This window comes from Sciurus vulgaris, assembly GCF_902686455.1.
Source record: "Sciurus vulgaris genome assembly, chromosome: 11".
Taxonomy (NCBI): Eukaryota; Metazoa; Chordata; class Mammalia; order Rodentia; family Sciuridae; genus Sciurus; species Sciurus vulgaris.
This window is the reverse complement of record NC_136472.1, coordinates 9,805,285-9,831,488: the sequence shown is the minus strand read 5'-3', so window position 1 is coordinate 9,831,488 and position 26,204 is coordinate 9,805,285. Positions and strand designations below refer to the sequence as shown.

At 39.3% G+C, this 26,204-nt stretch overlaps 1 protein-coding gene across 4 annotated transcripts in view; it reads left to right on the top strand.

Moving 5' to 3' along the window:
* Positions 1–1,624: 1,624 nt before the first annotated feature.
* Positions 1,625–26,204, top strand: part of RTN3 (reticulon 3) — a 61,475-nt gene continuing 36,895 nt past the window's right edge. The window contains exons 1-2 of one of the 4 annotated variants that reach the window (XM_079102218.1): positions 1,625–1,966; positions 18,701–18,757. In XM_079102218.1, the coding sequence (XP_078958344.1) occupies positions 1,825–1,966; positions 18,701–18,757 (199 nt within the window). In that variant the 5' untranslated portion in view covers positions 1,625–1,824. The remainder of the gene's footprint in view (positions 1,967–18,700; positions 18,758–26,204) is intronic. The other 3 variants (XM_079102216.1, XM_079102219.1, XM_079102217.1) reach the window with 3 other exon arrangements.

Here is a 26,204-nt window from a genome sequence, read left to right as displayed (position 1 = left end):
TATGCTTGTGATTATCAGGTATGGGTTTTCTATCCACCTGGGATCCCCAGTATCTAGCAAGTACCGTAAGGGTTAGGTATTAGCACCATTTTCTAGCACTTAATAAAAGATTTTTTAAAAACTTATGCATTTGTCAGCATAGGTAGATAATTGGCTCAGTTATCACATTGACTTCTATTTCCCTTTGCCATCTAAGGGACAGTTTACTGCATTATCAACTGATACTATAAGCACCAGGGTAAGATATTTGTCAGGAAGTTATTTTGGGACATCATCTTCTGTGCCTTCATCAAAGCATTGCAACCACTTGGATGTTGTTGTGTTTATTTTCTTTCTTTTTTCTTTTCTTTCTTCCCACCCGCCTTCCTGGGCTTTATGTGACTTTAAAAACTGCCAAGGGCAGATGTAATTCACAGCCTGTTCTAAAAGATTTCCACGGGTCAGACTGCTTTTTCCCTCTGCAGCAGCCTGGCTGACAACCTTCCCCCTCATGAGGTTATATCTTTATAGGTTTTGCTGAACCTGCAATTGCACTTTGGGTCATTGCTCCTTGCATTAGCAATAGAAAAGGCTACAGCCTTGCTTTTTATTATTTCCAGCATACATTTCCTGTTCTAAAAAGGTTATGCTCCTTTAAAATATTTTGTCCAGATGTAGGGAGGCGACTTTGAATTTGACAAGTCAACCCAGGAGAAGCAAAAAAAAAAAAAAAAAAAAAAAAAAAAAAATCCAAGATAAACAATTGGTTTCAAACACATTTCTGTTAAGGACCCTTCGTCGGTTATAAGTAAAATTAAATCATGTGTATTTGTGCCCTATTCTGAAATTTTAATACCTCATTTTGTCACGCGTTCCTGCCCCTCCCCCCAGAATCACAGCCAGGATATCATCTCCTTGCTTTTCTTTCTTCTTCAGTTCATCTTTTTCTTCTCCAAAATATGTCTTCCTATCTCAGAGCCTATTTAGAGGAAGAGACAACCTTAAGACTCAAGGTGGATCTCTTTTTGGGGACAGCAACAGGACAAGAATATGAAGCAGGGTCTGCGACTGCACTGCAATGTGATTAGAATGAATACTAGTTTTTTCTTCTGTGTAGCATCTTTCTCCACCTACCAAAAGCGGCACTGTGCCGCCTGTCTCACAGAGAGGAGATATTATGACACATCCAGAGAAATTCATAAAGCACCTTGCAGGGTGGGCCTTCTCTATACTGCGGTTTCACTTTTCTTCAGTATCTAAGGGGAAATGCATCAGACAAAAGACACCAGGCTCTGGAATTTATGGGAAAGATCGTTTCCAGCTATGGAAGCATAGAGAAACTTCTATCACTAAAACACATAATTCGTCAACTAAAAAACATTCAGGTAAAGACCTGTGAAAATATTCTACCCTGCAGCGTCGTTGCCAACGCCCGGGGCCGCAGTGGTGGGCGTGGCTTGGCGCTTGGCCACGCCTCCTGCGTCCAGTCCCCGAGAGGCGCGCCCCACCCCAGCCGCCCGAGGCGCGGCGCGAGGTTGGTTTTACCCCTCCTTCCCAGTTGGAGCGCGAAGGGACAGTTCTTGCGCCTGCGCACTGCGCCGGTGCGCGCCTCCGCGGCCGCCTCTCGCCCCCGCCGCGCGTTCTGGAGTTCTTTGTGCGCATGCGCGCTCGGGCTCTCTCCCTCTGGCTGCGCTCGGCTGAGTCAGTCAGTCTGTCGGAGTCTGTCCTCGGAACAGGCTGAGTGAAGGGACGCCCGAGAGCCTGCTGCCCGATTATTCTATTTCCCCTCCCTCTCTCCCGCCCCACATCTCTCTTCACCCCTCTCCCGCCCTTGCTCGCGCAGCCATGGCGGAGTCGTCGGCGGCCACTCAGTCCCCGTCCATCTCCTCGTCGTCCTCCGGGGCCGATCCGTCTGCGCCCGGCAGCGGCGGGAGCCCGGGAGCCTGCCCCGCCCTGGGGGCGAAGAGCTGCGGCTCCTCTTGTGCGGGTGAGGCGCGCGGGGGAGCCCGGCCCAGGGGAGGGAGGGAGCCGGGGCCGGGGGCCTTGGGAGCGAGCGGGGAGGGCGCGTTTCCCTGGGCTGCTGGTGCTCCGGCGCCCGGGGACGGACGTTGGGAAAGCGGGCAAAGGGGGAGGGGAGCGAAGGTCCTGCGGGCGGTGAGGAAATAACGGGGTGTGAGGAAAACAGGTCGGGGGCGGGGAGGCGGCTAGGGTGGGCGTCGACGCCGGGCGCGGAGGTCGGGGGCGGCGGGGAGTGCTCAGGTGGGGACGGACCTTGTTCCAGGAGGCCCGCGAGGCGATTTAGAGGCGTGAGATGAGCGACGTTGAGAGGATCCGGGCAGGTGGGTCTTGGGATAAATGATCCGTGATGATTTCGAGGGGATGGTGGTGAAAGGGTTGCAGTGCAGGTTTGCAGTCAGGTGTTGACATAACCAGACGTGCCTGATAGCCTTCCAAAAATAATATTTTTGTTTGCTCCTGGGGAGGATGAGGAAGTCTGATGAGCGTTGTAGTCCGTTTTCTCCACTCTACGTCAATGCCCGATTTTTCTGAGACCCCAAGGTGGAGGAGGCGTGATGAGAATAGCTCTGGGAAGATTTGGGAGGGAGCTGCTGACGGTCCAAGATGGATCCGCGGCTGCATCTGCAACACAGCCTGCTCTTCACTGGCGCGGCGTGGGGGTGGGGACGCGCAATCAGTCGCTTATATTCTAGAAGATAATAAATAAGAGTCATGCCAAGCCTTCGACATGTTTTGATTTCAGATTTTTTCTGGGCTATTACTAATCGCAGTATGACAAAAGGGGATGTGTACTGCAGAAAGGGGGGAGGGGAGAAAATTGAGACAAAGCAGGGGCTGGCTGAACCCCCTTCTCCCATCTCTGAAGGACTTGGAGGGAAGCTGCAGGCCTCTTTTAGTTTCCATTGTATCCGCGTCTGCCTGTTGATGAGAGCTGGCTGGCCTCGTGCAGAGATCTGCAGTGCAGATGTCTTCTTGAGAAAGAATACGCATCAGGGGCAGGTGGTGGTTCTTAAAGGAATTGGTCTTTGAAGGAAAAGGGGGAGGGGCGTTGCCAAAGGAAGGATTTTTTGAGATTTTAAAATGCTTCATTGTCTCCTTTGGCAGATTCTCAGATCCATCATTCTAAAGAACACGTTTTGTGATATTCTCTAGGCGCTTTCCTAACAATGGATTTCCACCTGCCCAAGAGCGTTGGTGGTGCCACACATTTTCCAGTGTGGTTATGGTCATTTGCATAGAAACAGTATCAGAGGCTTCTGTAGATAAAGGAATGAGCCAGCAGATTTGGAATTCTGGTTCCCTTTAAACCGCCAGCGTTTCTCCTCCAAATTTTAGTGTTCTGGGCTAGGGTCCAAATGAACAGCAGTTTCCTTATAACTTAGCAACTTGGGCTTTTGGCTTTAATCACTTGTCACTGCTTATGATTTGGTTGGTCCTTTTGTGGGTACCTTTTGCTTATTCTTGATTTTCAGTTTTTGATTCAGACCTGTGTTTTAGGAATTGACCTTTTGTGCTCAAGAGAAAACGGATGTTAAATATTGAGCAGTTGTTCTAGTTAGCAGGCAGGTTATTAAAATTCAGTTCCAACATGTATAGCCACATGGGGAAATCATTTGAGAATCAACTTTTTTTTATTCCTTTAATGCGCTGTTACGAAAGATTTGGCTCCCTTAGTGGACCAGTAAAGCAAGAGTATTTTATTCACAGACACAGACACACCACCACCAAAAAGCAAACCCTCAGGGCTGGGGTTGTGGCTCAGTGGTAGAGCACTTGCCTAGCACGTGTGAAGCATTAAGTCCACTCCTCAACACCACGGAAAAATAAATAAAATAAAGGTGTTGTATCCATCTACAACTAAAAATGTATATATTTTAAAAAGTGAACCCTAGTTGACAACACACAATGTATTTTGTTTTATTTGTTGATTTCTTTATTTTACCATACTGGGGATTGAACTCAGGGTGCTCTACCACTGAGCTACCTCCCCAGCCCTATTTTAGTTTTTATTTTGAGATAGAATCCCACTCAGTTACTCAGACTGACTTGGAACTTGGAATCCTCCTGCCTCAGCCTCCCAAGTAGCTGGGATTACAGGCATGCATCATCACATCAGGCTGTCTGTATAAATTTAATGATATAATATACAGTAGTTCTGGTTAGTTTGGATTTCTGATGTTATTTACCCTAATCACAATTTTTATTTAGTATTGACTTTGTTTTATTTTTTATTCCCTTATTTATTATAGTAGAAAAGATACTGAAATCAGACATTTTACTGAAAATAGTGGAATTTATATTCTGAAATGGTATTTTAAATACATGGGTTTGTATTACATTTTCCTAATAGTATTAAATGTCTCAATACTCACCGATTATTTTTTAATAAAACTTTATTACTGAATTTGTATTTCTTAGATCTGCTGCAGACATTTTGTCACTAGTATAGTAGTACTCGATCAATTTTTGTTGAATAAATCATCAACTTTATGACTGGAAAGGGAAACCTGAAAAATAAAAAAGATACTCTTAAGCTCTTATCCATTGCAAATATATTAATATTATCTATAAAGCATTAGAACAGTTTTGCTGTACTCAATGCAAGATCCTCATTTGTTAGAACACTAGTTGAATGTAAAAGTTTACCTAAGATACTGGAGTGAAGTTACCATTTCATTGCAGAAACCCTTCGTCCTTGCACAAAGTCATCTCCATCTCACAGAGGAAGTATCTCAGGCTTGGCTTCATGAAAATGTTTGTTTCTCCAGAATTTCATCCATTGAAAATGGTTGCTTAAAAAAAAAAAAAAATCTACCTTGGTGGTTTAAAAGATCTATAAACATTGCTGTCAGCTTCACGTTGTTTTTTTGTTTGGTTTATTTTGGTACTGGGGATTGAAGCCACGGCTTTGCCCATGCCAGGCAAGTATTCTCCCCTCAGTTGCATCCCCAGCCCTGCTTCATGTCTTTTGTTAAGCTTCTCTTGGTTTTAGTAAAAGGAGAGTAAGTGATCACTCAGTGTCCTGCAGAAAACAGTTTTGTCATGGTTGACCTTCTGGTGATATATTTTAGAAATACTCGTTCCTACATACATTTGGAAAATGAGTAATGGCATTTCTGGTACAATACCTCGCACCCATCAATGTCATATGCTTAGAGGAGGAGATCAGGTGCAAAATTCTTGCCTTTGAAAGAAACCAAAGATTCGAAGGCAGAAATATGAGGTTCAGATAAGAGAGACTGAAATATTTAGTGTTTTCTAATTAGAGTTGCCCTTATTAGACATCAAATCTAGATACATGTCTATTGTCTCAATTTTTAAAGTGTTTATTGTTTATATAACATGGAAATTGTAATTGTTTTATTTTCGCATCAAACCCAGGGCCTCATGAATGCTGGGCAAGTGCTCAACCACTGAGCATCCCCGCAGCATTGAAATTCTATAACTTGCTAGAGACTGTTCATGACAATCATGATGCCAAAATAAAGCTACGTTTCTTTTTTCTGCTTATAGGAATTATCTCAAAGAAAATTGGGCACTTTAAAAAAAGGGGGTGTGCTTTACACATTTTCTTCCTCTGGAAAAGTACTTCTGCTGGGCACAGTGGTACATGCCTGTAATTCCACTGGCTCAGGAGACTGAGGCAGAGGCTCAAGTTCAAAACCAGCCTCAGCAATGGTAAGGCGCTAAGCAACTCAGTGAGACCCTGTCTCTAAATAAATACAAAATAGTACTGGGGATGTGGCTCAGTGGTTGAGTACCTCTAGGTTCAATCCCTGGTACCTACCGCCCACCAACCCCACCAAAAAAAAAAAGAAGAAGAAAGAAAGAAAGAAGAAACATACTTCTGTATTGTTTTTATGGCATCATTTTTACACTTTGTATTTTCAATTTTAGCCCTCATATTAAAAGGAATCTGACCTTCTGTCCAATGTGGCCATCGTCTGTGTACTGTACTCATGTCAGACTTTCAGTGGCAGTATTTTATGGTTACAAACATAGGCGCCCCAGAGACACCTATATTTCAATCTTTCTTGTTTATTGTGTGACCTTGTACAAATCCAGAGCTTCTGTTTCCTTAATTTTTAAAATGACAGTAATAGTATCTAATGAGGATGGTAGTACGAGATTAAACAGGTGTAAAGGACTTTTGCCCATAATAAATTCTTGGTAAATAATACTTGTATTAGCCAGGCATGGTGGTACTGCTCTGTAATCCCAGCAATTTGGAAGGCAGGAGATTGCAAGTTCCAGGCCAGCCTCAGTAACTTAGTGATACTTTGTCTCAAAATAAAAAAATGAAAAACTGGAGGTATAGCTCAGTGGTAGAGCACCTCTGGGTTCAATCTCCAGTAGAAGTGATGATAATAATATTAATATAAAGGAATAAAATACAGTTTAGCAGTGTGAGACAGATCAGATTTGCTTTGCACCTTTAAATTCTGACTTTTATTAAGTAACAGTACCTAATATTTATTTGCAAGTTATAACTATTTTCACATAAATATAAAATAGCAGTTGAATTACAAGTGAAAAATCACAACTCTCCCTCACAATAAAAGAGTCTTACACCTTTTTCTCATCCCCCAGTGAGTCAGCTGTTTCAGCTTCTGACCTCTCACATAGATATAGAACTACCATCCTCTTCCACTTAAGTGACCTGTTAACAAGGTAGAGGGAGGAGCGAAGATGTTTCCTAAGTGGCTTGGCATGACAGCAATATGCCTAAATATTTTCTGCAGCATTCTGGCCATAATAAATGTAGTTATGATATATTATAAAATGCCTGTCGGTATGGAAACAAGAGTACAAGAGACAACAAAAAAGTGGTCATGTCAGTATGGTCTACAAATGCCCTGACTTGATTATTTTTATTCCCTTGAAATAGAAATTTCCTTTCAATGCTATTTTCTTTGAGAATAGAGTTCTCAAGTAATTTAACCATTTTGATCAAACATCTGGTCAACAGTGTGTTAACCAGTGTACCTTAACCATAATTTGACATCTTCAGGGGGGTTGTTGATGAAGTTACTGATAATAGCATCAGTGTTTTTGTTTTTAATATTTTAGAGATCTGAAAACAGTGTAACACGAATATTACTGCTTTTTAAAAATTCTGCTGTGAGGAGTATATTTGTTAGCCCTGTCTAATCCTGTGCTTGTTTCAAGCACTTGTGAGATAAGTCTGGTAGTAAAGGAATTGGTGACGTGTCATTAAAGGGAAGGGGAAAGTTAAGCTTCCCAGTTTTATTTGAGCCAGGAGTTAGTTTGTTCTGTAGAAAGACACTTCTCTTTAGATTAGCTATAGTTCTAGGACTTAAGTTTTCCAGTTCTGAGCAGAGTTACAAAGGTCCCAAATAAATTTTATTATGTTAGTAATTAAAGATGTTTATTTATTTTCTGTACTTAGCTTATGGTTTGTATTCAGCTTTATTGTTATGTGATTAGTCTCCTAAAATATAGACTTGGAAAATATATTTTCATAGTAGAATGTTTTGATAAAAATTATCAAGTTAATATTTTTTGAAATCAACTCATTTAGAAGTCGCCCAGGAAACTGACTTTTTATTCGTTGTAGGAGTTATTAATTCTAATTATTTTATTTATTTATTTGCAGTGCTGGGGATTGAACCCAAGACCTTATGATTGCAAGGCAAGCTCTCTTCCAACTGAGCTATATCCTCAGCCCTAATTCTAGTTATTTTGAGACATAAGGAAATAGTATTGAGGTTTCAAAAGACGTGTATGTTAAATAAGTTTAGCCATAATCAGTATTGCTTGTGATTGCATCATTAAAGTCTTCTACTGTATGTCTATGACTTATGTAAGATGTGTTACTAGATAATGTTGCAACTTCAGGAAGAATATTTTTAAATATTGTATATGTTTGTAGTTCCAATTTACATTATAGAGGTTGTTAATTATTAGCAGGTGGCTGAGAATTGAATTCACAACCTCATACATGCTAGGCAAACCCTCTTAACTAATAAGCTACACCCCCTACCCCTTTTGATAGGCGTCTTCTTTTTTTAATTTCAAAGAAATAACTACATTTTCTCAAATCAACTGAAATTCCTATAAGCACATCTTAATATCCTATTCTGGTGGGGAACGTGTAAACTTTTTGACATATTCTTTGTTGGTAGCTTGTCCTTCGGGATATATAGTAGGGTATCACAGAAAACTTTAAATAAAATTTAAATACAGATTCCCTTTTTTCCTGTTACTTAAAAGCATTTCATCAGTGAGCATTTTCTTCATTTTTTGCATATGAAATAGAAATACTTTATTTTTATTATGTCTTAATATTATTTAAATTGTACCCATATACTAACTTAATTAAACCATTTTTTGAGTATATTAAAGCTCTTTGCTAATAAGAACTATGGGAGATAAAACAGTAGATTAAAACAAATTACCTTGCTCACTTCAGCAGCACATCTAAAATTGGAATAATATAGAAAAGATTAGCATCGTCCCTGCATAGTAATGACATTGCAAATTTATAAAGTAGTCCATATTTTTCTGAGTCAGGACCTCATTCAGAAAGACTAAAGGACATGTAATTTATGTGCAAAGTGTATATTCAAATATATGTAGATGCCTACATCTAAATCCAATGATTTTCATATTCCTGCCATCAAGGCCTTTTTAAATTTAAGTTTTTTAAAAAATAGGCTATATTCAATAGAAGTCTTTTTTGCTTATCTGTGAATCAGGTAGCAGTATAAACCCATTTTACAGACTGGGACTCAGGCTGTGGCTGTGAAGTTGAGGGGAGGGCTGGACTAAGGGCTCAGTTCATTCTCTTTCAAATAAACACACTGCTGCTTTCTTGAATCTGAAGCAATTTTTGATAAAAGTCGTTCAGTCACCCCTTGAATTCAGTGATCAGTTTAACAAAAAAAATTAACAGTTTTTGGTTCCATGGTTCCTAAACCACGTGCCTAATTTTGTTCTACTGCTCTTTAGAAACTTCTCTGGTCAAGTTTGCCAGTTGTTTTCCATGTTGTTAAAGCCAGTGGTCACTTCTCAGTCCACCCTTAGTGTCCTTTCAATACCTTTGGCATAATTGATCACTCTCTCCTTTATTTAATGTATTTTTTAGTTGTAAATGGACAACATGCCTTTATTTTATTTATGTATTTTTATGTGGTGCTGAGGATCAAACCCAGTGCCTCACACATACTAGGCAAGTGCTCTCCCACTGAGCCGCACCCCCAACCCTTCCTCTTCCTCCTTGAAGAACCTTTTTCATTTGTCTTCCATGACACCATACACTCTTTCATTGGCTCTTCCTCTTCTGTTTCCTTGCTAGGTCTTTTTCACATAACAAAATCCACCATTTGAAAGCAGTTTTTAGTTTATGCACAAGGTTGTATGACCATCACCCCTATTTAATTCCAGAACATTTTCATCACTTCTCATATCTCTTAAGAGTTACTCCCCATTTCTCTCTCCCTTTTCCCTTGGCCACCACTACTTTACTTTCTAACTCTGTATTTCCTATTGTAGAGATTTCATATTGCTAATTCTTTTCATCTTTGCAGCTTACAATCGGAATGCTTAGGACTCATGTCACAGAACTTTATTTATCACACTGTCTTGTTTAAAGAACCACTTATTAGGGCTGGGGAGATAGCTCAGTTGGTAAAGTGTTTGCCTTGCAAGCACAGGGCCCTGGGTTCGATCCCCAGCACCGCAAAAAAAAAAAAAAAGAACCAATTATTAATTGATGCCTTTCAAATTTTTATCTTCAGCCTCAAAGTCCAATAGGCATATCACTGCTGTGTCTCAACATGAATTTCTGGTTTTCCTTTTAAATCTATTCTTAGTCATCTTCATCTTAATAAATGGCCATTCCACCCTGTCCATCTTTTGCCTAAATCAAAAACCTGTAGTAATCCTTGACCCCTCTCTACCCACATACAATTATCAGCAAATGCTGTTGAGTTTCCTTCAAAATATATTCAGAGTGTGACCACTTTCCTCCACCTCCCTGGCTACCGCCCTGTTCCAGGCTATAACAACTCTCTTGAATAACTGCAGTTACCTTCTAACTGATCTTTGTACTTCCTTGCCTCTCAGTCTGTTCTCCATGTGGTAGCTGGTGTAAATCTGTGAAAATTTAAGTCAGATCTTGTCACTTGTGGGCAGAATGCTCCAGTGGCTTCCTGTCACACTCCAGTAAATACCAGAGTCCTCATAGGGCTTATTATACCATATGACATCTGACCCTGATTTTCCCTTACTCACCTGGCTTCAGTTACATTAGTCTTCATACCAGAAATACCTCCTACTTGAGGGTCTTAACTTGATGTTTATCTGGAATGCTCTTCCACCATTCCCGTTAACTGAATGTTTATGTCCTCTCAAAATTCATATGTTGAAACCTAACCCCAAAGTGATAGTATTAGGAGGTGAGGCCTTTGGGAGGTGATTAGGTCTTAAGGAAGGAGCTCTCATGATTAGGATTAATGTGCTTATAATAGAGACCCCAGAGAGAGTGGGGTCTCTGCCATATGAGAATATAGCAAGAAAGCCCTCACTTAGGTGTGAACCAGGAAAAATCCCTTTACCAGATACTGAATCTACCCAGCCTTCACCTTGATCTTGGATCTGCCAGCCTCCAAACTGAGAGAAATAGATTTCTGTTTATGAGCCACCAGATACATGGTATTTTGTTACAGGAGCCAAACAGGAAGACAACAATATTACCTCCTCACCTCCTTTAGGTCTTTGTTACCTGTTTTAGGCAGGTTTTTGTCACTGTGACTGAAATGCCCAACAAGAGCAACTTAGAGGAGGAAAAGTTTATTTGCGGATCACAGTTTCAGAGTCTCAGTCCATAGATGGCCAGTCTATTCTTCTGGGCCCACAGTGAGGCAGCGTACCATGTGGTAAGGATGCAGCATAGGAAAGCTGCTCCCCTCATGGCTGCAAGGAAGCAGTGGGTGGAGGAAGGGACCCCTGGGAAGACTGACTCTTCCAGGGCACACCCCCAGTGACGCCCCTCCCCCAACCCTGCTCTCCCTGCCTGCAGTCACCACTGTCAGTTCATTCAAACCAGATGGACTAATTAGGTTACAGCTCTCATAATCTAGTCATTTCACCTCTGAGTATTCCTGCAGGAGCTTTTGGGAAATACCTCATATCCAAACCATAGCATCACCCTTCCAAATTGTAGAGGAAACAAAAATACCTTAAAGACCTCCCTGCTTTATTTTTCTTACTACTCATCATAATCTTCCTTACTGTTTGACTTATTTATTGTCTGTCTTTCCTACTGGAATATAAGTTTCTTTAGAGTGCCAAATGTTTGCCATTTTATTCACTGCACTGAAGTCTGCATAGTATCTGACACAAAGCAGTCCGTCAGATACTTTTGAGCAGACAAGAGGCCTTACTGGTTTTGTTCAAAATTGAAACAAGTTTGTGGTTTAGAATAAGTCTTAAGTAAATATTTATGGAAGGAACAAATGAATGGAAAAACTCTCTTCCCAGAAAAATATTCATATACACAGTATTACATAAACTTATGTAGGCTTCATAAGCTGCTGTGGAATCCATTCATAAACCTCAGTTAAAGAACGTTTAATGCCAGTAAATGAATGGATGCTAAGTGAAATAAGTAAATCCCAAAAAACCAAAGGTCGGATGTTCTCTCTGATGTTACGTTCTCTCTGATACGGATGTTAACACACGACAAAGGTGGGGCAGGGAGGGAATATAAATTCAGTGGATTAGACAAAGGGGAATGAAGGAAAGGGAGAGGGGATGGGAATAGACCAGTAGAGTGACTCGAACATTACTTTCCTAGTTCATGTTTGAATACACCACCAGTGAAATGCTACACTATGTACAACCACAGAGTGGGATCCTAATTATAATAAGTTATATTCCATGTATGTACAATATGTAAAAATACACTCTACTGTCATATATATCTAAATAGAACAAATTTTTAAAAAGTAAAAAAGTACATTTCATGTTTGAAAGATAAATTTTGCATAAAAGCTTCTTTTAAAAAAAAAAATCAAGGATCTAAATGCCCTAACTAGAATCTCTCTCTCTCTTTTTTTTTTTAATATATATATATATATTTTTAGTTGTTGATGGACCTTTGTTTTCTTTATTTATTTATATGCAGTGTTGAGAATCAAACCCAGTGCCTCACATGCTAGGCAAGCACTCTACCAACTGAGCCACCACCCCTGCCCCTTTAAAGCTTCTAATTCACAATTTCCTTAAGACCCTAAAGAAATTAATGTAACCATTTAAGTATTGAGAAGAGAATTTTCTTATTAATAAGTATGTCTGTCTTCTAAGATTGAAGGTTGCTTTTTTATTCGTTTTGTACCAGGGATTGAATTCAGGGGCGCTTAACCACTGAGCCGTATCCCCAGCCCTTTCTATTTTTCATTCTGAGCCAGGATCTGGCTAAGTTGCTTAGGGCTTCACTAAATTGCTGGGGCTGGCTTTGAACTTCAGATCCTCTTGCCTCACCCTCCGAAGTCGCTGGGGTTACAGATGTATACCAGTCTTTTTTTGTTGGTGGTGTTGGGAATTGAACCCAGGGTCTTGTGCAGGCTAGGCAGGCATTCTGCCACTGAACTACACTGCCAGCCCCTCTATAAACATCTTTAATCCAGAAAGCATCTTTTCATAATTGCTTGGATTTGTCATATTAGAGACTCACCTCCACAAAGAACTTAATGGTACACCAGTCTGATATGCTAGAATTTTAAAATATGTTAAAATTAACTTTACTTTCAGTTTTATTCCTAACAAAATAGGAGATCTGTTTTGATATATTTGGAAAGGGGGAAAACATTCCTAGAAGCAAATGAGGACTCAGAGTCTGGGGTCAGGAGCTGGAGGTGTAGCTCAGCAGTAGGGCCCAAGCACCAATTAAAAAAAAAAAAAAAAAAAAGTTTGGAGTTTTAAAAATATATTGTAACCCATTTCCCATTTACAAATCCATTTTGTTTTTTTTATATCAGACTTTCTAATTTTGTGTCTTTGCAACCAGAGTTCTGTTTGTTCTTCCTATTAGATGCTTATAGTTTACTCCCAATAAGTGATACAGAGAAAGGTTTCCAACTTTTTATTTAGTAGTGTAATAGAAGAGTGGGCCTGTTGGTTGTGAGCACCATTGTGATTTATGCTAGAGGAATCTACTGCTTTAGTAACTTCTACATTAGTAGGACTAATGTCTAGTCACTGCCCAGAGTCTAGTTGTGAAATAGCAAGTAAATTTTAGAATCTGTGAACGTTCATGCGTCAATTTTCTGTGTCGCCCATATGCTGGCCATCATACTCTATGCTATATGAAAGATACATAAGATGCTCCTTAACATTGAGGTGTTTCAATCAGGTTGTCATTTGTTTCCAACAACAAATAAATTGAATTTTTTTTAATTGGATAGTAAATCATATCTAGGTTTATTGGTTCTAGAGAACTAAAAACATTATGGATGACTATCTTTTAGTAATTATGTTAACTATTAATAAATAAATAAAAATCAACCTGCCAGTTTATATAGATTGACCTTTCTCAAGGAGGTGAAGCTTAACTCCTCCACCCTCCTGAGTAGCTGGGATTACAAGTGGACGCCACTGTACCTGGCCCTGTCCCTATGGCTGGTTTTGTTTGTTTGTTTGTTTGTTTGTTTTGGTGCCAGGGATTTAACCCCAGGGCACTTAACTACTGAGCCATATACCTAGCTCCATATCCCTAGCTCTTTTCTTCTCTATTTTTATGTTTTATTTTGGTACAGGGTCTCACTAAGTTTCTGAGGCTGGTCTTGAACTTGGAATCCTCCTGTGTCAGTCTCCTGAGTTACTAGGATTACAGGCATGCACCCCCACACCCAACCCTGTTGGTGTTTTTCAAACTTGCATTTATTCCCCAGTCTTCAATGTTTGCCTCCTCTCCTTAGTCACTTTAACTATAGAGCTATCAATGCCAAATTGCCTGGTTACTTAATTCCTGTGACCCCTTTTATAGTGTTTAACTTGACCATTCAGTGACTTTGCCTCCGCTAGCTTCTCTCTAAAGCATTTTCCAAGTGACACCATTTTCCTCATGTATCAACTGCTTTTGATCTCCTTCATTGGTTCTTCTTTCTTGTTCCCTTTAAAATATTGGTATATCTTAAGATTCCTTTGTGTGTTCATTAGCTTTTGTCACTGTGACAAAATACCTAAGAAAATCAACTTAGAGGAGGGAAAATTTATTTTGGCTCACAGATTCAGAGGTTTTGCACACACTTGGCTCTATTATTTTTGGGCCTGCAGTGAGAACGAACATCATGGACTTGGCAGAGCAAGTTGGTCACCCTGTGGCAGAGAGAGAAAGGGTTAGAGACAAGATATACACTTAAAGGACATGCACCCAATGATCCAACTCCTAAAGTTTCTATCACCTCCCAATAGCACCACCAGTGAGGACCAAGCCTTCACACCATGAACCTTTGGGGGACATTCCAGATCCAAATCATAAACTTTGTAAAGCTTCTCTCATTTTCCCTTGACAAATCTCATTCCAGTGGTGTCAGTGATCACATAAGTGTTAACTCCCAGATACCTGCCTGCAGCCTTTACCTTGTAATCTCCTGAGCCTATCCCTGTTGTTGAATTACAACTCTTTTCACTTCTATCTGCCATAATGTCTTTTCTATTGAAAATAATAACATAGGGTAATCCTTCTGTACCACCAGTGGCATTTCATTCAGTCCCTAGTTATCTTGTACTTCTCCAGTCTTTATCTTCCAGTCAGATGATTCCAGGTCCTGTCCATTCTTTCTTGTCAAATCTGTCCCCTCATTCCCATTCTTACCATCTAAGCTGAAGTCCACATCTCTTGACAAGATTATGCAGTCACTTTTCAGTTCATGTTGAGTTCTTCTCAAAACATACCAGTGTCACTTCTTCACCTAAAGACCTTTAGTGATTCCTCACTGCACAAAGGATATAATCCAGATTTCATTAGGTGACGTTTAAAGCCATTTGGAATCTCGCCAATTCTGTCTCAGAATGTCTTCCTTGCCTTGTTCACCTGATGAAAGTCCTTTAAGACCAAGGTTACCATGTCTTTAACTACCCTAGTAGCTGCCTCTGCTGTATTCCCACACTCATCATATAGTCTTACTGGTTTATATTTCTTTTTCAGCTACTTCTGAGCACTATTTTGCAATGCCTGGCTGTAGCTACTTATAGACAATGGTTTCATAATTAGCACTTGAGGATTAAAATCACCATTCTGAAGTTACTTCCCTGTGTGATTTAGTAAGTTAGAAACCTCATGCAGCATTGGTACAAACTACTGGTTATCTGTGTTCTCTATCAGAACAGAGGCTGTGCATAAAAACTGGCATGTTGAAATTTTCCATTAGGAGGAGGTGTTTAGATGGAAGTGAAAAGGTAGACAGTTGGCAAGGTCATAGGATCTTTCTTGGCATTGGGTTTACCCAAAGCATTTGGTTTTTCAGGTTTGTTCAGATTTAAACTCCTCAGTTGGTAGAGATTTAATGTTGATAGTAAATGCATATGGAAATGAACCTACCTGGAAACATTAAAGAGAGAGGTAAATGTACTTCTTTTTTTAAAAGAAAAGGACTGTTTTTCATTTGTTACAGTAAATGTTATGCTTCATTTTAAGATAACTTAAAAGTGGTGATTTTTAAATTCTGAACTCCAGTTGTGGAATTGCTGCTTGATAGCCACTAAAAACTCTGCCTTAACATTAATATTCTCTGTGTCTATTACTACTGACTAGTTTTCTTAAATTAATACTTACAGATACACCTATGACTCAGTCCTTAAAGGAGCAGTCTTCTAGTTTTGAGTATATTTCTTTTCTTTTTTCTTTTTTCCTTTATTTATTATTTTTTAAATTTGATGCTAATGATAGAATCCAGAGGCACTTTACCACTGAGCTACATCTTCAGTCCTTATTATTTTTTTTATTTGAGACAGGGCCTTGCTGATTGCTTAGGCTGGCCTTGAACTTGCAATCCTCCTGGCCTCAGCTCCCCAAACTGCTGGGATTACATACGTGTTTGCCACCAAACTTGGCTAGTTTTAAGTATACTTCTAATATTTGTGAAAACATTTTTTGTAATTGTAAGGAGAGAAAAGGAGGTAACTGGGCATGGTGGCACACACCTGTAATCCCAGCATCTCAGGAGGCTGAGGCAGGAGGATTGTGAGTTCAAAGCTAACCTCAAAAAATTTAGCAAGACCCTGTGTCTAAATAAAATATAAAAAGGGTTGGGGATATGACTCAGGGGGTTAAGTGCCCCTGAGTTCAATCCCTGGTACTTAAAAAAGAAAGAGAATAAAAAGGGAGTTAATGTATAAAGTTCCATATTTTTAGGGGCATTTTTGCAGTTTGTTTTTCACATAGCTTTTTGTGTGTGTGTGTGTGTTTGTGTGTGTGTGTGTGGTGCTAGGGATCGAACCCAGGGCCTTGTGCTTGCAAGGGAAACACTCTACTAGCTGAGCTATCTCCCCAGCCCGCCCACACATAGCTATTTTTATAATTTCTTGCCATTCTTATTGAAAAGGTCATGTTTACTTAAGGGCCAAATATTACATTGAAAAGCAGATCTCCCTCCTACCCCAGATGTTTCAGTCCCTTTCATTAGTGCCTTTTGTTTTCATTGACCACAGGTGTCACACTGAAGTGCTCTTGCACTTTGCTTTTGCTTTCTAAATGTAAGATACAGACCATATCAATGTGTGTAGCTATACCTTGTTCTTTCTTTTTTCCACCCCACTCAAGGACTGGGGTTCCAACCCAGAACTTTGTACGTAATTACCTTCCCACTGAACTCCATTCCTGACCCTTTTCTTAAACATTTATTTTGAGACGGTCCTCCTAAGTTGCCCAGGATGCCTGGGAATTTAAGGATTTAAGATCCTCAGCTTCCCAAGTAGCTGAAATTAGGGGACATGTGATAGTATTCTTGGCTAGGTTTAACTTTCTAACTAGTCTTCTATTGCTGGTGATTGAGATTATTTCTAGTACTTAAAACCAGTGCTTTTATGAATAAATATTCTTTTTTTTTTTTTTTTGCGGTGCTGAGGATTGAACCCAGGGCCTTGTGCTTGCAAGGCGAGCACCTTACCAACTGAGCTATATCCCCAGCCCTGAATAAATATTCTTACACATGTTATTGTACATGTATGCAAGTAAGTCTGTAGGATGGATTCCTAGACGTGTAATTGCTGAGTTAAAAGAATGTGCTTGGGCTGGGGAGATAGGTCAGTTGGTAGAGTGCTCGCCTTGCAACAATCCCCAACACCGCAAAAAAAAAAAAACAGAGAATATGTGCTTGAGGGGCTGCGTTTGTGTCTCAGCAGTAGAGAGAGCACTTGCCTAGCACGTGTGAGACACGGGGTTCTATCCTCAGCACCATATAAAAATGAATAAATAAAGGTATTGTGTCCATCTACTATTAAAAAAAAAAAAAAGAATATGTGCTTGAACTGGGCATGGTGGCACACGCCTGTAATCCCAGCAGTTCTGGAGGCTGAGGCATCCAGCAAGGCCCTGAACAACTGAGCAAGACCCTGTCTCTAAATAAAATTTTATATGGGGCTGGAGAGGTGGCTCAGTGGTTAAGTGCCCCTGGGGATTGCAACCAAAAAAAAAAAAAAAAGAAGAAGAATATGTGCTTGAGATGAGGAAGTAGGGAGGATATGTTCCCCAATTAAAGAAGTATAATTTTGGAATATGGAAGACTTCTCTTGTAGTTCTGTTTTTCCACTGGATTGTGGGTTTTTAAGTACTGAGAGTTGACTTTGCATATTTGCTAATTAGATGTTTTCAAATGTTCCCATTAGTAACTGATGCCTTAAAGTGCCGGTGAAGCTGGGAATATAGCTCAGTTGGTAGAGTGCTTGCCTCTCAAGCACACGACCCTGGGTTCAATCCCCAGCACCACCAAAAAAAAAAAAAAAAAAAAAAAAAAAGGTGTAGGTGAAAATAGTTAAAAGCAGATAATTAATTAGTATTCAGACACCTGCTTTCCTTCAGCCAGGAGTGGTGACACATACCTATAGTCCCAGACACTCTGGAGGCTGAGGCAGGAGGATCACAGGTTTAAGGTCAGACTGAGTCATTCAGCAAAACTCTTGTCTCAAAATAAAAAATGATGAACTGGGCGCGCGGTGTTGCATGCCTATAATTTTAGCAACTTAGGAGGCTGAGACGGGAATCCCAAGCTTGAGGCCAGCCTTAGCAATTTAGTGAGACCCTCAGCAACTTAGCAAGACCTTGTCTCAAATATAAAAAATAAAAAGGTGTGGAGATGTAGCTCAGTGGTGAAGTGCTCCTGGGTTCAATCTCCAGTACCAAAAAAAAAAAAAAGAAGATTCCTACTTTACTTCCCCATGCAGAACAACAGAGGGGCACTATCTGTTCTTGAGGTTGTGGTTGTTCTAAAATGCTAGAAGTTCCTTTCTTTGAATGTGATAATGTTTTTCTTTAAAAGATTGACTTTTAGAAATGCATCTTGGAAATGCATCACTGGCAGGTGAGTGGAATTAGTAACTGAAAATAAAGATTCGGATTTTCCCCTTTGCTAAACCCAATGAAACTGTGATGCTTGACTCCTCTGCCCCCAAAAAGAAAGTTAAAATGAAAACTCCTTTGTGAGGTTGTCAAATTCTCATGCTGTATATTTTCTTTCAGATTCCTTTGTTTCTTCCTCTTCCTCTCAGCCTGTATCTCTATTTTCGACCTCACAAGGCAAGTCTGTAAACTTTTTTTTGTGCATTAATAAAAGAAAAATGTTGAGAAAGAGGCTGTAACTGGGGATATGAGGCACAAGTCTTCTATTGCCCCCACATCCCTATAAAAAAAAATTATTACAGCTGGGCATGGTGGTACATGCCTGCAATCCCAGCAACTTGGGAGGCTGAGGCAGGAGGATCTCAAATTCTTGGCCAACCTGGGCAACTTAGTGAAATTCTGTCTCAAAATAAAAAAAATAAATAAATAAATTTAAAAAAAGAGCTGGTAGAGTGCTCCTGGGTTCGATACCCAGTACCACAAACAAACAAACAAAACTATTTACAAGCTAGTCCTTCCTGTTTAACAGTTGCTAATGGGTTTCCTGTGAAGGCTGATAAAATAGAATGAGGGTGGGTGGACCACTGAACACAGCATAAGCTTTAGAGGTAGTGTTTCTTAAAAACTGAAAACTCAGCTGCAGAATTTGTGGCTCAGAAAACACTCCTCCCACAGAATACATTTGATTTTTTGATTTCTATTTATGTAACTCATTTAAAGAAAGTAGTGACTTCAGAAAACAATTTAAAAGTGTGCTTCCACTGACCTACAAAAATGCCAACAACTTTCATATTGTAATGTGAATTTCTCTGAGATTTGACCCAAGAGCTAGGCTAGTTTCAGATTTAATAAGTCAGTTGACTTTTGTCAATTAAAGCTACTTGTCCTAGAGATTTAAGCTATGGCTTTTTTTTCTCTCTCTCAACTGTCAGTCTGTGAGGAAAGGTATAAGTTTGTAGAAGTAGCCACCAACATGAACCTGAGAGAGAGGGAGGACACTGTGCTTCCTCAGTTTATACCAGTAATAAAGTGCTGTTCTATTTGTGCTGTTGAACTAGATTGCAAATATAGGTCAGTGGGAAAACCTTTATTTAAAAAAAAAAAAAAAGAGGAAAAGTAATTAAAATCACTAGACAGGTCTCAAAAATCCTGTATAACAGTTTATCATCCCAACTAGAATTCTTTAACTGCAAAGTCTGGATGTTGATTTGTTATAAAGACTTTGACCTTATAAAAAATATATCTATATAATGGGATAAAATCAGTGTAGTTGAATTTTTGTCAGGTCTAGTCTTCTTAGGAAAAATAATAGACAATTTGTTACTTTCAATAAGACATAACATTTAACACCCCTCCAATCCTTTATAATGTCCCTAATTGTGTGACTAGATGTTTTGAGTAAAATCATGACCTTTGAAATTAACATTTACATTAAAAGATAAATATTTTGTAAACATTACAAAATAACTAAAACATAAAGTACTTCTCTTGTTTTTGACATTTGGAATCTGGTCAGATTTATATTTTTAAGGGTATTTTCCCCACTCATGAGAAATTTAGTAATTTAGGCAAATTGTTATTACATTTATTCTACTATGGGAAAATCATAGTATAAATTGAAAAAAATAACTACGTTTCTTCTGTTGTATTTCAGATCCTTAAAAATACATTATAGCTTCAAGTCACTTTTTTCATACAGAAATGGAATAGTTGATATCCTAAATAGTGAACAGTGCAACTTGTGCACGACATACTTAATGTGTGAAATACTAGAAAGACAGCATAACTTTAAAAATTTAAGCTGGTGAGGGCCTGTAATCACAGCACCTCTTTAGGTTGAGACAGGAGGATCACAAGTTTGAGGTCAGCCTTAACAATTTAGGGAGTCTCAAAATTACAAAGGTCTGGGGCTATAGCTCAGTGATAAAATGCTCCTGGGTTCAGTGCCCAATGCAAAAAAGGAAAAAGAAAATTGAATCTCTCTTTTTTTTTTTTTTTTTTAATATTTTTTAGTTGTCAGTGAATCTTTATTTTATTTATATATAAGTGGTGCTGAGAATCGAACCCAGGGCCTTACACATGGTAGGCAAGTGCTCTACCACTGAGCCACAACCCCAACCCCCAAACTGAATCTCTTAACAAAAATTACACATGCACTCAAGTAGAATGGAGATTTTTTATTAAAAAAAAAAAAAAAGGATTTTTCTGATTAAAAACTAATATTTAATTTAGCCCAAGTCATGGTGGTCCACACCTATAATCCCAGCTACCTGTAGGCTGAGGCAAGAGGTTGGCAAGTTCAAGACCAAGCCTGGTCAACTGAAAGCCTGTCTCAAAATAAAATCAAAAGGGCTGGGGATGTAGCTCAGTAGCAGAGCACTTGCTAGAATGTGGGAGGCCCTGGGTTCAATCCCCAGTGCTGCACAACAGCATTTAGGTAGGCTTCAGTTTCATAGTGCATATTAGTGTTTATGTAAGAGCATACATCTATCATTCTTCCCTTTTTCACTGCCAGTAATTTATTTTGATTAGTGAAAATTTAGGATAGTGTTATTGTAAAGAGGTAGTTAAAACTGCTGCATTCCTGAAAGCATTCTAATCTAGTCTCTCATAATAACATTTCTGCTGCAGAAACACATGGTGGAAAATCCGCCTGATAGGGCCGTTTATGGGTCAGCCTGTTTAGCTGTCTGCAGAGACATCTCAGCAGATAGCAAGACTAGGAGTTTCCTGGGGCTGGGGTTGTAGCTCAGTGGTAGAGCACCTGCCTGGCACTCTTGAGGCACTGAGTTCGATCCTCAGCACCACATAAAAAAGTAAAGAAATAAAACAAAGGTATTGAGTCCATCTGTGACAAAGAAAAAATAATTTTAAAAAAAGACTAGGAGCTTCCAATCTGCGTTAATAAAAATAAGGGACTGGGCACAGTGGCGCTTGCCTGTGATCCCAGCATCTTGGGAGGCTGAGGCAGGAAGATTGCGAGTTCAAAGCCAGCCTCAGCAGAAGCTAGATGCTGAGCAACTCAGTGAGACCCTGTCTCTAAATAAAATACAAAATAGGGCTGGGGATGTGGCTCAATGGTCAAGTTCAATCCCCGGAACCCCCCACCCCAAAATAAAGGGGAAGAGGAAATTGCTGGTGTGCTTGGTTAGGTGTATTAAAACCCCAGGAAGGGAAGCAGGCTGGGATACTACGACCTGTCCAGTCCTACAAAAACCTTTCAAAGTGAATCCCACCACCAGCATGTACCTTTGAGTTTGTAACTGGCACTAACCCAACTAATCTTTTTTATATTCCTTAACCATTTAGCCTAGGGAAAACCATATTTTATGTACTCCAACCATATTAAGCAATATCTAGCAATAATTAAATAGAACATTTATAGATTTGAAAATGACTTGTATTTTTTAAAATATTTTTTTAGTTGTAGGTGAACATTATACCTTTATTTTACTTATTCATTTTTTTTTACGTGGTGCTCATGAATGCCCAACAAACACTTCTATCACTGAGCCACAACCCCAGCCCCATGGCTTGTATTTTTAATCCTCAAATATACATTTATCATTAATTGGGTTTCAGGAATATGCATGTACAAAAATTTCATGAATTTGGACTGATTAATAGGTGATGCGATTTTTCAAAAGTAAATTATGTGATATTTATTAAAGTGGACCACTATGACGCATACTGGTACATAAGCTAAGAAGTTAAGCTTTTTGATATTAATATATTTGTAATTAGAACGTCAGTGTAATAATCAGTTTCTTTTTAAATAAACTGTGCCTCCCGAGTAGGTTCTTGTAGTCTTTGACTTTTCCATCAAGTAACGTAAATTTCAGCCTAATCCCTGAGAATTTCAAAACAGGGGAGTACATTGTAATAATTTCCTGTATTTATAAAAGACATAAAAATATTGACAGACATGTTGTATGTGCCTAATTTTTATGAAGTTTTTGCTGTGCTTAGTACTTCATGTGAATCTTCTCATTTAATCCTCACAGCCAGTTCTGTGGAGGGAAAGTACTAACTCTTTTACCAGTTGAGGGAACTGAGGTTCAAAATGGTGAAGTGACTTGCTCAAGGTCACAGAGCAAGTAAGTGACAAAGGATTGCAAAATTCATGCTCTATCTGCTGCCTGTGATACAGATGATGAAGTTAACTGTCTGTATTTTAGGGTTTATAGCTTGTTTTAGAGATGTCATTTTGAAGTTGGTATTAAAATTATGAAAGCAAAGCTGGGCGCCATGAAGTGTGCCTGCAATCCCAGCAGTTCAGAGGCTGAGGCAGGAAGATGGCAAATTTGCCAGCCTCTGCATTTTAGCCAGTAACTTAGTGAGACCCTGTCTCAAAAAGGTTTGGGGATGTGTCTTAGTGGATTCAATCCCCAGGGCCCTGCCCCCCAAATTATGAGAGCAAAAAGAAGGAGAAATTGCTAATTTGACCATATCCTTGCTATATTGATATAATTTACTGTCATCTGCAGAATCTACTCCCTCTATGAGACACAAAAACTGAAATTTGGTTTCAACTTTTGAAACCTTTGGGGAAAAAAGTGGAGTCTGGAAAGTACTTTAATTTTCTTCAGAAACATTTTAAATAGGTGAAAATGAGATTGAAAAGAAAGGATCCAACTACCATTGAGAATTGGAAGCACATCTACATTAATGAATGTTTACATTCACTTTGACTAATGCAGTAGGCATCCGGAATAGGAAGTTACAATACTGAACTTTGGGGCAAGCATTGAGGAAAAAATTTTGCCAGTTACAGCCTTTTTTAAAAAAAATAAAAGCAAAACATTTTTCTTTGTACTTTAAAAGAGACTTTTTGTTTAGGATCTAGCTTGGCTGCAAAGTGTCTGCTAGCTAACTTCCTATTTTGATACTGTGGCTGAAAGTTGCTGATACTGTTTTGCACGGTAATGTGTCTTCTTGTTTTGTGAAAATGAGAAAATTCAAGTGTAGGAAAACCTATACCTGAATATTTCAAGCCTCCTATGTATGAATATGCATAGCATTTATGTGAGAAAATAACATTGGCTACTACAGGCTGGCATCCTTTCTTCACTGATGTGTGTGGTTTTTCCATGTTACAGGTTTCCTTTTAATTAAAAGGAATAAATTTCCTGCTGGATGTGGTGGCACACACCTGTAATTCCAGCTGCTTGCAGCTTGGGAGGCTAATGGAAGAGGATCCCAAGTTCAAAGCCAGCCTCAGCAACTTAGCAAGACCCTGTCTCAAAATAAAAAGGGGGCCAGGGATGTGGCTTGGTGGTTCCTGGATTCAATTTCTGGTACAGAAGGGAAAAAAGAAGTAATGAATTTCCTAGGAGAGTTAGTAGTAACCAGATGGTAACTATGCCATAATCATAAAATACTGATTCTTTTTAGAAAGAATTCTTTGATACAATTAATATTCATTATTGCTTACTTCTAGATCACATTGTTTTCAGTAAATTAGAAACACAAAGAGAAATACTACTAATCTGAGACAGTTTGGGGGAAAAGAAAGTGAAGAGAAGATATTTCAAAGGATAAAGTAAGCAGTATATGAAGGGTGTTTTTCAGCTCAACTTGATGTGTATGTGATATTCGCTTAGAAGTTTTTTTCATAATGTCATTTTTAGCTCCCCTCCTTGTTCTGTAAAATAAAATACTCAAGGCAGAAAACAGAAAAGTATTATTCAATTCCCATTCCAAATTGATGAATGGATAAAGAAACTGTGCTATATATATATACAATGGAATATTACTCAGCCATAAAGAATGATAAAATTATGGCATTTGCAGGCAAATGGATGAAATTGGAGAATATCATGCTAAGTGAGATAAGCCAATCTCAAAAAACCAAAGGTCGAATGATATCGCTAATAAGTGGATGAGGACACATAATGGGGGGAGGGAGGGGTTAGTGTTAGGGTTAGAGTTAGGGTTAAGGAGGGGGGCAAGAATGGAGGAAGGAAGGTCTGTATAGAGGGAAAAGAGGGGTGGGAGGGGTTGGGGGGAAGGGAAAAAATAGCAGAATGAATCAAACAACAATACCCTATGTAAATTTATGATTACACAAATGGTATGCCTTTATGCCATGTCCAAACAGAGAAACAACATGTATCCCATTTGTTTACAATTAAAATAAATAAATAAATAAATAAATAAAAGAAACAATTCCCATTCCAGATTCTCTAGTCAAATGGAGCTTTTGTCTTATTTCATTCATAGTAGTACTGTACTTAGAATTACTGTACTTCGGAATTTGTTTGTTTAGTAGTACTTTCATTTTGTTGTGTTTTGTGTGTGGGTTGGGAATGGAACCCAGAGCGTCTTGTATGCTAGGCAAGCACTCTCCCACTCAGCCACACCCGCACCCTCTGAAGGACTGCCCTGCTCCTTCCCCTGCTACCTCTTAAGTTGGGCTCCTGGACAAGACCATCTATGGCGATGAGTGACAGCCTTCTCCTGTGGGATGTTTACAGGACTTAAGTATTGGAGCTGATCTTTCTGCTCTTCTAAAACTAATCAATTGGAGTAGGAAAGCATTGACTTTGGAGGTGAGCTCTAGCCTCCTCCACCATTCTGAGATAGAGCCCAGGAAATGCTAATAGTTGCCATAAAGATTTATGGGATGGTCAAAGTTTAGGCAAAAGACTCTTTTTATATTATCTTGTTACATTGTGCAGCTGCTTGCACATTGAACTAAAAACATACTTTGACTTAGGTGGTGGTAACTTGGCGTAGAATTCTCATAAGTTAACTTAAACATCCTTGTCCACATGGGATCTAACAGAACTTGGGATGCCATAAGCATTTGGTTTGTACCATGAACTTGGGATGCCATAGCATTTGGTTTGTACCAACTGATTCAGAAGTTAGGTCCCCCCAAATTTTGAAATGGATAAAAGGCTCTTTAAATTATTTAGCTTTCCAGGTGTTGGTGGTACACACCTGTAATCCCAGTGACTCAGGAGACTGAAGTAGGAAGTGTGCAAACTTGAGGTCAGCTTCTGCAACTTAACCTCTGCAATTTAGTGAGACCCTGTCTCAAAAAAACAAAACAACTAGGAATGTTGCCCAGTGGAGCACCCCTGGGTTCAACCCCCAGTACAAAAATATATATATTTGCTTTATTTGTGAATGATAGGAGGGAAAGTATCTGAAAGTTTTAATGTGAATTTTCTGTATTATAAGTGTGATAAAGGTAGATATGATTTGACAATATGCAGTTTTTTCCTCCCCCCTAATAAGAAGGCATATGGTCTGGAGTCTTTGGAGGGATTTTTTTTTTTTTTTTTTTTTGAGTGTGGTGTTTGACGACATTTATTGGGGGTTTACTAAGTGCACAGTACTGTTTTTGTTTTTTGTTCTGGTAATGGGGATTGAACTCGGGCCCTTATTCATGGAGCTATCTATATTCTTGCCCTTTTTTATTTTTTGAGGCAGGGTCTCACTAAGTTGGTTAGGGCCTCAGCCTCCTGAGTCACTGGGATTCCAGGCATGCACCTGTTTTGTTTTTGAGAGAAGATCCGAGCCAAGTTGGCCAGGAAGACCTCGAACTTGGAATCCTCCTGCCTCGGCCTTCTGAGTAGCTGGGTTTACAAACCTGTACCTCTGTGCCCAGCTCCAG